Here is a 12,324-nt window from a genome sequence, read left to right on the forward strand (position 1 = left end):
CATAGTTTTGGTTAATTGGACGACTAATTAAATGGGTAATAGCCAGTTATAGGACCAGCATGCACCTGGGTGACGTATAGTTTTTACCAGCATAGGAGAGCAGCCACAGCGTATGAGAGCAGGTTAGGAAAGGCAGCCAGAGTTTATGTGTTTGTTGGCTTGTTTTGCAAGCAAAATGAATACGGAACCAAAGCAAAGTCTGCTCTGACAATCCGCTCTCCTGCTGCGTCAAAGAAACTAACCAGTGGTGCATCAGTGGCCCTTTGACACAAATGTTCATTCATCCCAAGGACAAATGGCCACTACACATGCCCTGCATGGTATCTATAGTCATGAGCATCCGGTAGTATTGAATGTGATGAATGTTAAAAGCTGCCAGAATTAGCTTCATTTGTGGGATGGTTGGACTTAGAGAGAGGTCAAAGAGCTCAGACGTCTGAAGGGAAGTCAGAGTGCAGCCACTGCTGCTTCACCTTGAAACGCCTCCTTTTTGACTTTTTACGGTCAAGTCCAACTGGTAAGATGCCCGAGGTGGGCCGAGAACATACTGGAGGAACTACGTATCTGGTCAAGACGCAGCAACTTAGAGATCCCCAGAAGAGCTGGAAAGTGTTGCAGAGGTGAGCGGCATCCTCGACCTGCCCACATGATGACCTCTGACCTGGATGAGCAGATAGATATTTCTATCTAAAAGCTGCTTATACAATAAACATCACTTGATTACGCTAAATTGTTGAAATGGACGGTGTGTTTCAGTACTTCATATTTAAGGAACTCACCATAAAGTACACCAGGAGATTCCAAATACCTCTCTGGGTGAACATTAGAAGTGCATCACTCACAGCAACTAGATGTCCTTAGAGGCAATTGGAGGACAGAAGTTGAGGTTGGGAAAAGTACTTTTCTGCTATGAAGCAGCATGTTTTCTAGTTTCCAGTGTTCCATTTGAGGATCTGTCTTCCTCTCCATATACTGTACATCAGTACATTCCAGTTTGTACATTAACACTAGTGGTTATGATAACCTCCATTTGAATGATGCAGCATTGACTCCAATAGGAGCGGATGTATTATTGCCACAAAAGAAATGTGTGCACGTTGTGCAAGAACTGAATTCCGTTCCGTCATTTCAAGAGTTATTCTTTTATCTGAATACTCTAATAACAAAGTAACAATAGCTGTGGTTGTATCAGTACTGTCCATTACCTCCTTCAGGTGACGTGTGGGTGCACGAGTACACGAGTGAGGACGTGTGCGCACGTCTTACCATGGGACCGGGCGCCCCACGCTGCCCTTGTGGTCCAACCACACAGTTGCAGTCTTCTTCGTCCGCGGTGGCTGTTCGATTCAGAGGACACTGAGGAGACACAGTCTAAGCTTCATCGTGAGGACAATAAAGCATCAGGAGGACACCAACAGGAAGACTTATGGAGTCATTTCCACTCTGCACTCACCTTTGCTTCACACGATCAGAAAAACAGTGTTGTTGTTTTGCCGAGGAGAGTTTTGGATGTATTATATTAGGATTTATTTGTTGATTTAAGAACTAGTGCAGGTCGATTTTAATGCACAAAATTCAAATGAATTCAAAAGTAGTGCACTTTTGTTTAAAAAGTACTACTTTATGAACAAAAGTTGAAATTAATAGAATAATTTGGTTTTAAACAGCAGTATTACTTTTACACTGTAGCAGCTCAAATATTTATTGTACATCCCAATTGAAACATTAATGCAATCAAATCAAATATAAAACCCGCATCAATACTGATTGACGTGGGTGACATCCAGCCTTCATAAGAACACATTCATATTCCTCCCCGTATCATTATTAATGAGCTCTTCTCATTTTCTTTATCCAGCATGTCAGTAATTTGCAGAAGAAGAATAGAGGACAGACACTGCACTTACCCTTTCATCGTCCTGCATGAGACAGAGGACAAGAGAAAAAGGTGATTGTCATTATCATCATTGTAGCCTCTCACACGCAGATACATGCAGAAGTACACAATGTGACCTTTACAGGGCAGATTACAGTGGATAAGAACACATTCATCTCTTGATCTGTGGCGCTCTGGTTCCCCTCCAGCAGGATACAGGGACAGCTCGTCACTGTCCACTCCTTAGCTGGTCTCACTTCAGCGGCTGCGTCCTCATGAGGACTGAGCAGTCACCGAAGATCACCTTCTCTATCTGCATGTTATACATTTTTGTTATGAGGCTTTTACTGTCAAGGCAACAGGGGCAGTGGAGGTAAAGTCCCCCCTTTAGGACAGACCGTCCCGTTTCAGGGGCCGCTCTGTTCGGCCTATGCGGCCGCTGGAGGACCAGACCAGGTCTACCGTGAAGGCTGGGAAAAACGTCCTTCTTCACAGGACATTCGGTTATGGCGTCATGAAAGGACAAATGCTTTTGGTGGGCGTGAACTTGACTGACTAATGAGCCACGAGGGTCACATGACTTCCGTCAGTCACGACTGTGAGACAGCTGTGTGCTGTGTGGACCGTGTGGCTCTGGATTGGATGCCGGCAGGTGGGTGAGGACCGCTGCAAGGCCGTGTGCTGCACACCGAGGGGCCTACATGTGGTGGGAGGTGATAGTTGTCTCACCACAGAGTAGATCTCACACGCCGTTTCTCTCTCGCTCTGATGAGGGTCACAGTACAGACGAAGCTTCTGAATCTCCACCTGAATAAAAAGACAAGTGGTCAGAAAAATGGAAATGTTGTTTGGGTAAGAAGTAGTGGATTATTAATGAAATGACTTAATTATTATGAGAGCCAAACAGATGAGCTACAGAAGGACAAATGAGAGATTTCACCTATTTTATCACAGACTAGTCAGTTATTCACTTTGTATAATATTATCTAATTTCCTCAGTTTAAATGTTGCTTGAAACACCTGAATTCGTCCCTCTGATTGACTCCTCCGTGAGTCAGACACACGTGTCCCCTGCACTTTGAGTCAAAACGTTGGCTCGTTTGTACTCACAGCCACAGGGAGGTCGGTTCCCCGTCTCTTAGCAACCTGGGTCTCTCCATTGATGTAGATGGGCTCCACCGGCTCCAGCAGTTCTTCCTGGATCAGCAGATCGTCCAGGAAACTGCTGACCTGACGTGGTCTCACCAGGACTTTGAGCTGATGCCACTTTCCGTCATAAAGAGTCTGAGATGAGGCACAGATATTTCATAAATACTTTATTTCTTAAGGTCCTCTCAAGTACAACAAATCCTTAACTGGGAGTCATTTCATCTGACGACTGAAAGGAGCTGAGACATAATATGCTGGGATACCTGGCTTAACAAGACCCTTCAAAATCATACGCGCTACGTCCAAAATACTGTGTACATTGTGAAATAATACATTAGAATAATTTGAGTGATTTAGACGATCAGGTTTGATTCATACATCAAACAGACCGTATAATACAGCACGACTCATAATACATACTGATTGAAGGATCCTACCACAATGCTGCCACAGTGTTTGGGCTTTCCTCTTTTAGTTACTATTTCCCTGCCTTGTGTTCCTGGCTTAACTTCCCTTGCTGGAGGAACTGTAGCTTTCTTCCTTCCTCCTCCAGCTCTGACTGGAGAGGGAACCACAGCTTCATCACAGGCTTCTGCTGCCCAAAGGTCACGTATGTGACGAATGAATATTCGGGGAAGACGTTGTAATATATTACTACATTTTGTCAGAGGACCGTTGACATAAAAAAAAAAGACATGCAACGGATATTACAATACTTTATTACTTGATAGTTCAGTAACATGTTTTGTGTTTCTGGTATTTTGTCGTATTTATAAACTCCACCCGACACCAACCTGGACGCCTCTGAAGGTGACTCTCTGCTCCTCTGCAGTTAAGCTAGTGGTGGTAAAGACGACACTTTTGTCCTTTCCACTCAGTGTCACTGCGACCTGTATCTCCTTATCCTTGGACAGCACCCTCCAAAGGTCAAAGGTCAGCCGGCTAGAAGTCCCCTTTAGACGCAGGGTGGCTATGAACACGTAGGAAGGAGGGAGGCCTTCTGGGAAGATGTCCCTGGTACGAGGAAGAGGTCGACATACTAAATACACAGAACAGTTGATGGAGTAAACAGATGGATTTGTAAATTCTACCTGGTGTCCTCAGTAATGTCGGTGGAGGCCGTCAGAGCGTAAGCGGCCTCCAAAATCAAAGAGCCAGGGATCTTCTTGGCCTTCTTCTGAATGTTCATGCCCAGCAGCAGCTCAAAGCCTTTCTCATCCCGAGAGGCCACCGGGATTCGTGTTGGACAAACAGACTCTAGAAAGAAGAGAGGTCATTCGGTCAGCTACGCAAAGCTCACGCCAAAGGCTGAGCTCAACACATGACGCAAACATGGAAGGTCCAGTGAAAGCAAGAAGATGAAGCCCTTATTGATGTCAAGTCCTGCTTCTCCTACATGGGGACACAATGTCTGCAGCTACTCTCTGCTTCCCTCTGCTCTTCCCTCAAGTCAGTGAGAACTTAGAACATGTTGACCTAATGCAAGCGGACGAGGTACATGATTAAGTGCTTGTTAAAGGAATTAACACACGCATAGTAATGTAGTGTAATGGGAAGTGGGAGGAACTACCAGGTACCCAGCGCTCCTCAAGTCCCTTATGACTAAACTCATTGACTCAACTTCAACCTGCATGATGGAATGTATCTGTCAAGTCACATCGAGGTTATTGTTTGAAGAAAGGCGTGAATATGTAACACAGAGAATTGAGAAGAGTCCTTATAGACATGTCAAATACAGAGAGGGACTAGATATCAACCTTCACAGAGCTTCTGCTCCATGGAACCTTGAATGAGGTCAATGGTGGTGTAATCTTCGGCGTATAGGACATAGGCAGATGACGGCCTGTTGGCGATGGATACCAGCTCTGAGGTGGTGATCTCACTGCCGACTCCAACAGCAAACACTGTAATGCCCTGAGCTCGGGCCTCCACACTGGCATCCACCTAAGGAGACACAGGCAGCAGTGAATGGTGGAGAGGCTTCCATTTAGACCGTAGAGTGGATGCTGGAAAAACAGTGCCAGAGATGTAATATTAATAATATTACAGCTTTCCCCAACATGCTGGGAGCTGCTCCCTCCTTGAGGTTCCATGGCTTACAAATATGGGTCACCCAAATAACCATGACTTGGTTTCACTGAGGCACCTGAACGCAGCAATGGGACATTTACCACGTCGTCCTGAGATTTGCCATCAGTGACCACGACGGCAATGCGATTTTTGACCTGCCTGGCTCTGTTGGAGGAGGCGAAGACGTGGTCCACGGCAAACTTGATGGCCCTGCCAGTCTGGGAGACAGTCAGAGAACAGTGAGGACCTGGTAGAACCGACGGAAAAACCCACAACGCTGTGAGGGATTGTGTGTGTGTGTGTGTGTGAACTGGTATGCTCACCGGTTCCCACCCATTGACAGCTGCATCACATCAGAGTACAAATACAATTATAAGGACACAAAAATGCTTTTAAAAGTCTCCGTAGGAACAGCACAACCTGTAAACAAGTGCTTGTGGTATCGCTGTGTGGTGCACCTGTGGTGACTGAATGTTTGCACCCTTTGACCTGCTCGAGTGGAGTCGCTCCTCTTTAGAATGTTTTACAAGTGGCTCGCTGTCCGTCTTCTGCATGCGAGGCCCCGATTAACCCGGGGAGGCAATTGTTGCAGCTACCAGCTCATTGAGGACATATGCACATATATTGCGTCAAGTGTCAAATATCAATTGAAATAAGTAGTATTATTCATTGTCATGAAATGTTTTAATTATATTAATCATCTAAATGTAATAATTGCATTTTTTAAAGCCATTGTGATATTTTTCATACAATTACATACCATGTAAATCTTTCCATTCCCCAAAGAGCCAGAAATTGTACCATTTTGCCACCAGGTCCAAATTTGCTTCAAAGCCGCGTACTTCTCCTCAGGACTCGACCTCATAAGTCGCAACGAATGTGCGAATTATTTAATTATTTAAACAATTAATAATTGTTTTGATAATAAAACGGTTTCACAGTCCATGAACACTGTCCAGCTGTGTTTTTTCCTTTCTTATCCCTTAGTGTGATTTATTCATCAGCCCTTAAACACTGTGTCAAATCTGTTTTTATCCAGAAGACTGGAGCCCAACACTTCCTGATTGTAGAATATTCTTCTAACACCTGCATGCAGATGGGCACAGCGGTGCAGAGAGAGCATGCTGTCCTGCCTGTGTGTTTCCTCCCAGGTAGCTGATGCTCTGTATGGCCTGGATGAGCTTCGCTCCGCTCTGGTGTTGCCCCAGAGGAATCTCCATTCGAGGCGTGTCACTGTACTGGATCACAGCCACCTGCAGCAGACACAAACAAACCCGATATTGCTCCGAGGCGCTTGGAACGCGACCACGACGGAGCAATGGAATGTTTTTATCCATCAAAGCTAACAACCGAAACAGAATGACAGTGTTCCTGATTCGACAGGAGAAGACAATCCATTGAGCAACCGTAAGCAAACTGAGAGTTAAAGGAAGGTTACCGCTAAATGTTAATTGCAATAACAATCTTGTCACAAGGTTTTCCACATGGTTTAAATGACCTGTGTGTAGTGGGAGCTGACGTCAAACCGCCTGGTGATGTTGATGAGCCACTGCTTGGCCGTGTCAAAGTCAGAGAAGCCGACACTCCATGAGCCATCGACAATATAGACCAGGTCATTGACAGCTGTGCTACAGCCTACACACACACACACACACACACACACACACACACAGTGTAATCAAAGACACATCTTAACAATGCAGGGACAGATGATCAACATTTCAGACTCAAGAGTTGAGTGTCTAACGCGTAATAATAAGTGAACTCTACCTGCTCGGACATTGTCCTCCTCTGCAGCTTCAAGGGGGACCAGCAGCAATATCGCACTCCACAGTGACCACAGCAACATCACTGCATAGGACAGCCGTCCACCTTGGTCCAGTCCAACCTTGCAAAAAACAAGAATTTCAAAAATGGCCTCAAGACGTTTTATTCCGCCCCCATGAGGCTGACCTTTCCAACTGACCAAACCTTTCATTGATAATGTCTTTGACCAATGGTCAAAATAAAATACAATCACTTCAAATGAGTCCTTTAGCAGACTCCCCCTGCCAGCCGGCTCCTGGCTAATATCCAGTCACAGGACAACTCGGGCGCCCCCGGCAACAGGAGGTCGGTGCCCACGTCTTCTCAGAGACCTGGCCGGTTAGTTTATAATATTAAATATGGTTATTGCTGTGCACTGACTGTCTCAGACTCGTTTGGTCTGCAGAACATTTGAAAGCTGCTTGTTTTAAACCTCATAGCAAACCTCACCTGAGTGACTCCACCACTTGCAACAAGTCTGTTGAGTTGTGTGGAAGTAAGCGTACAACGGTCACACTGGCGGTGGTACACATGAAATGGGCTCAGACCATGTTGCTACGTGGATTTGAATGGAAATGTCCCTCCTACGCCGACACTTGTGGATACCCAACCTAACCTATGTAAAACTGTACCCTGTTGTTCGGTTAGACAAAACAAGGTACTCTGCTTGTGTCAAGTTATTCTTCATGACAATAGAGATGTGATAAACTGTCTCTGCTCTGACCCGACTGAGAGGTATTGATAGTTAGAGTGGGGGGGGGCAGGCCCCCATCAGGAGTGCGTTGACACTAGAGGACAAACAATAGTAGGCAGTCGTCCATTGGCTCCAGCTCTCCCTTTGGTTCTCCAACATGTCCTGGGCGGGTCTGGGCTTGTCTCTCAGCCATCTGGCTCTGTCCCACAGGGAGGTCTGCAGGGTCTGCTGGAGTTATGAAGAACTACACATTTTTCCCCGAATATTTCTCGTGGCCTTACGTGGCCTTGTTGGACTGCCTGTATTTTAAATCACAGTTGTTTTCGCCCGGCTCTTGCAAAGACCCAGATGGTCGGTGGTGCTGAGACGGGCCTGGGCAGGGAGGCAGAGGAGACGGTTAGCGGCGGGCGACGCTAGAGAGCACCCCCCTCTCCATGAAAGTGGCCACTCCCTTTGTTCTGGAGAACTAATGAATACGCTGCGTTGAAACTCTGACTTGTCGCATTTGATATAGGAATACCTTGTAAAAGCCTTTTCCAAGCTTCCATGTTGTGCCACGCAACGTATGGTCAGCAGCGTAGTGCGTTTTCTCCCTGTGTTCATTTTGAAGCGCAAACATGGTTCCACAGACCACAAGGTTAGGCCGGAAAATACCAACGTGAGCACTATGCCGGGATGGGAAACGGAAAATATAAGCAATGCAGAGAGGGCTGCAGTGTTCTGGCAAAGGCTTTAAAGACAGGGGAGGATCAGTAGAGAGAACAGCCACCACAACCTTTCTGTGACAGTCTCCTCCCAGCTTGCTCTCTCTCTCTAGAGTCAAATTACACCAAGCTGCTTCTATTTCTGAATTCATTTGTTTCCTCCAAAACAATTAGTTAACAGTATAAAGTAAACGTCGCGATGGGAAAAGACTGCAGTTGAAATAATACAAAACCTGTTGAGAATGGTATCCTGTTTATAAGTGCATTAAGAAACTAAATAAATGAATTCATGAACGATATCAGGTGATGTTGTTGATCACTGCCTAGATGTGGTAAATAAATCTATAACACCAACTATCTTTGTCATTGTAGTGTCTAAATGCACAGTCAACCTGCTCCCTCCCAAATTGCATGTGGCTAAGATGGGCTTTAAACAGGTGAACAGTGAGGCCCCCACAGAGCCAAATTGCAGCCTGTGTGCATGACTGAGGGACCATATGTGCTCAAAATGGGATGATTGAATGGACCCCTACTGGGTTTTATGTGTTTTAAGGACGTGTTGGAAAATGATTGACAGTGACTTGGTTTCCATCCACTTGTTACTGCACCTAAAATTCAAATAAAGCTGTGAAGAAATCTTCCACATGTATGTTTCTATCCCTCCAGTACCGTCATGCAATTATTTGCAGTAGGTCCTTTGAGATGAGCCATTTTAATCCACCACTATTTGAGATGACATGAGCAGAGCACAAACCTCAGTGGATGTTGAAGTCACATGATCAGTTCCTTTGACTCTCCACCTCAGCCAAGCGTTATTTCTGAGTCCATATCATTTTCTCTCGGGTCTTTTCCATGCGTGTGTGTCGCAGGTGGATGGAAACACACTTTGTGTCTTTGGTTGAGTAGCATTTAGCATTTAGCTCGCCCTCTGAATTGGCCCCAATGACACACTCTAAAACTATAAACTGTGTGTGAGAAATGGACGTGGTTGTCGTGGCGTGTTTGTGGTTTTCTTCTTCTTCTTGACTTCTTTAGGTCTCAGTGCAACACACCGTCCTCCAAGTGTCACATGAGAGCTTGGAAAACAGAACTTGTGCTCCTGAAAAGGCACGTGTCCTCTGGTTGGTATCCAGTGTCTCCTACAGGTGTTTGTTGCAGGACAGATGGGTCCCAGTGTGAGAGGAGAACATGGTGTAAAGCAGCAGGAGGCCCAAAGAACAACACCGAGACAACACAGGAGAACCTTTTCTACAAATGTCTCCAGCAGGATCCTTGCTTTGATCCATCTACACGTCCTCTCCTCAGCGCCCCACTCTTTCATTTTAAAGCAGGCTGCTTTTCTAAATATACACAGTGGGATCTGCAGGTAGTGAACCCAAGTTCTTCCAAACCACAAGTGCAGCACAGCAACCACATCCAGCATCCCCGCTGGCTGCAGCATCACACAGCGTTCCTCCTGCACACATGTTGGTGGGATTGCTCAACGCCTTTGGTGGCTTCACAGAACAAAGAGGACTAAACATTTATTCCTCACATGTAATTCTGACTGACGCCTGAGAAGATCCTTTGGTCCTTGTGGTGGATTAGAAGATGTACGGTCCGTCAGGATATTACTGTGTGATCGTAGTCAGATTGAGTCCAGTACCTTTTCAAAAGATCTGTGTTGTTGCACGTTGAAGCTTGTTTACTGTCATTTACACCGTTCTTTAGATGATGCTGTGATTTCACAACTTGTATTTGTCACAGATGACAGTTTGAAGGGTGAGTGAAATGTTCTGTCCTTAAACCGTGTGACGATATGCACGTAACATGTTGACGCACATCACCTATAACTGATGCTAGAGAGGTAAGAAGTGGGTCCATCGTACTTTCTGTCTGTATTCCATTCATTTCATCAAGCTCAGAATGACAAAGTACATCCTGTACACATGCGACATCCTATTGGCCAGACAGAACTATGCGTCCTGTAGCAAAAACAGGTCCACTCCATCTTCTAACATCGTCTCCATCCTCTCCAACTGGTTCAGTCGTTGAACAGTTATTTCAGACTACACACTTAAGGAACAGCAGAGCTTGAAAATGGCAAAACACACAGACAGACACTGAGGCAGACAACTCGCTGACCCATAATCACAGGCCCTATACTGTATATTTAGCCTTCTCTTTGTGCTGATGGACAGTCACTGGTGGACAGACCAATGGCGCGCTGACATGAAGTCCAGAACAGGCTACTAAACACATACATGTCACACGCGTCATACACGTCATACATGCAGCAGCAGCAAATCAAACAACAACCGACGTAACAAGTGTCCAAACTCTGTATTAGCCAGATAACTTTGATACTGACGAGCCTGAGATGTTATTTTGTGCTGGATACATGCGTACAGTTTATATAACATCTAGGTCTTCACAGCAGCACATACAGTGAAGTAAAGGGTGGCAAAGCCTTACCTTCCTCTGTCAGCCCGCAGCAGCAACCATGAGGGAGAGTGAGGAGGGTGAAGTCCTGCCTCTGGTTGGCAGTAGGAGGGGTGGGAGGCTCCAGCCAAGCATTACCAATGGTGGAGGGGACGCCACTGAGAGTAGCACCTCATGTAAACGCACACGTCCAATGTGTGGGCGGAGCACAGCGTCGAAATGCAAAAGGCTTTTAAAGAGTTTTCAGCCTTTTCTGTCACTGTTCACTTGAGCCCTTTAATTATCCCAACACACAGGAATAGCAGTCACATGGTCAAGCGGCACTGCAGGAGTTTAACTAACGCGGCGACACCCGACAGAGCATTTGTCGCACACGTTGGACCTCTTACACACTCCAGGATGAAGCCTTGACTGAAACACCAGCGTTTGCAGTGACAGGTGAGATGGTCCTGCCTGCACGTAGAACACGCTACAACTAAATGAAACTTCTCTGCATCGTCTAACCAGCAGAAAGGATGTTCACAGCTCCATATTGTCTTCTATTGTTTGTATCTTCTGCTGAGGGACTTCATTCAGGCAATAAACTGTCATGAGCCTGGTCACCATCCTGGTAAATTGGGAGAATTATGGAGGCGTTATTTTACAAATGTCTTCTTGACAAACTAATCTCAAGAGAAGACACAAAATGATGAAGGTGTTCTACCAGCAAGAGTCGTGTGTTTCTTATGTGTGAGATATGTTCTTCGTACAGCACTTGCTCCTCCAGATGTTCTCGTTCCATCATTTGTCTCAATGACGTGTGAGCACAGGGACAAGGCGCCCCCTGCTGGAGCTGCTCAAATTGTACTTGTAACGTCACTCATCTATAGCAAAGTGTAAATTGGCTTATTTGAGGAAATTGCACTTTCTTGTTTCTTGTTCTCCTGAGTTTGTACCCTATGGTTGAATGCACTTATTGTACGTCGCTTTGGATAAAAGCTTCCGCTAAAAGACATGTAATGTAATGTAATGTGGAGGTGACCAGTAGGAGCTGATCCAGCACCCCCACACCTCCCCCAAGGACAGAGATGTTTGTCACCTTAGACTATATAACTTGAAGACTTGTACATGTCAACTCTGCAAGCGTTTAATGAACGTCATGTTCAATGATTTTACCGGCGTTGAGTGAAACGTTTTCTAACAATGGTGGAGCAAATCCATTAAAGTTCTTGCACATTCGTCACTTGTGCCTGGTATCAAAACGAAGAGGAAAGTTGGTTGATTCTTTCAACTTTTAGATGACGCAAGCAGGAAGTCCCCCGTAGGACAGAACGTCCCATCTCAGGCCGCTCGGTTCAGCCTACGCAGTTGTTGGAGGACCAGACCAGGTAGACCAGAAGACTGCTGAAGGCTGCAGGCTACAAGGATGCAGCCTTTGAGACACCCACACTTATCTTTCTGTTTGTCTCCACCCTGATGACCTCACAAAGGTCCTCTAGCTCCACCTTGTGGTCGCACTGCAGGTTTAAACACACACACAACGGTCATCCGTCACAGGGGATTCTCATAAACAGCCCTGGCAACAGGCGGATGCTAGCGTGCATCGCCATGGTAACCACTTTACT

At 45.8% G+C, this 12,324-nt stretch overlaps 1 protein-coding gene across 1 annotated transcript in view; it reads right to left on the minus strand.

Annotated features, from left to right (window-relative positions):
* LOC120811856 (uncharacterized) overlaps positions 1-10,880 on the minus strand; it is a 39,848-nt gene extending 28,968 nt beyond the window's left edge. Inside the window, exons 1-12 of the mRNA XM_078096877.1 lie at positions 10,754-10,880; positions 6,866-6,983; positions 6,594-6,730; positions 6,229-6,348; positions 5,197-5,313; positions 4,783-4,969; positions 4,117-4,282; positions 3,820-4,039; positions 2,987-3,160; positions 2,606-2,683; positions 1,908-1,919; positions 1,267-1,356 (exon numbers count right to left, since the gene is read on the minus strand). Of these exons, the coding sequence (XP_077953003.1) occupies positions 1,267-1,356; positions 1,908-1,919; positions 2,606-2,683; positions 2,987-3,160; positions 3,820-4,039; positions 4,117-4,282; positions 4,783-4,969; positions 5,197-5,313; positions 6,229-6,348; positions 6,594-6,730; positions 6,866-6,944 (1,380 nt within the window). The 5' untranslated portion in view covers positions 6,945-6,983; positions 10,754-10,880. The remainder of the gene's footprint in view (positions 1-1,266; positions 1,357-1,907; positions 1,920-2,605; positions 2,684-2,986; positions 3,161-3,819; positions 4,040-4,116; positions 4,283-4,782; positions 4,970-5,196; positions 5,314-6,228; positions 6,349-6,593; positions 6,731-6,865; positions 6,984-10,753) is intronic.
* Between the last annotated feature and the right edge of the window lie 1,444 nt (positions 10,881-12,324).

Source organism: Gasterosteus aculeatus, chromosome 21, assembly GCF_964276395.1.
Source record: "Gasterosteus aculeatus chromosome 21, fGasAcu3.hap1.1, whole genome shotgun sequence".
NCBI lineage: Eukaryota > Metazoa > Chordata > Actinopteri > Perciformes > Gasterosteidae > Gasterosteus > Gasterosteus aculeatus.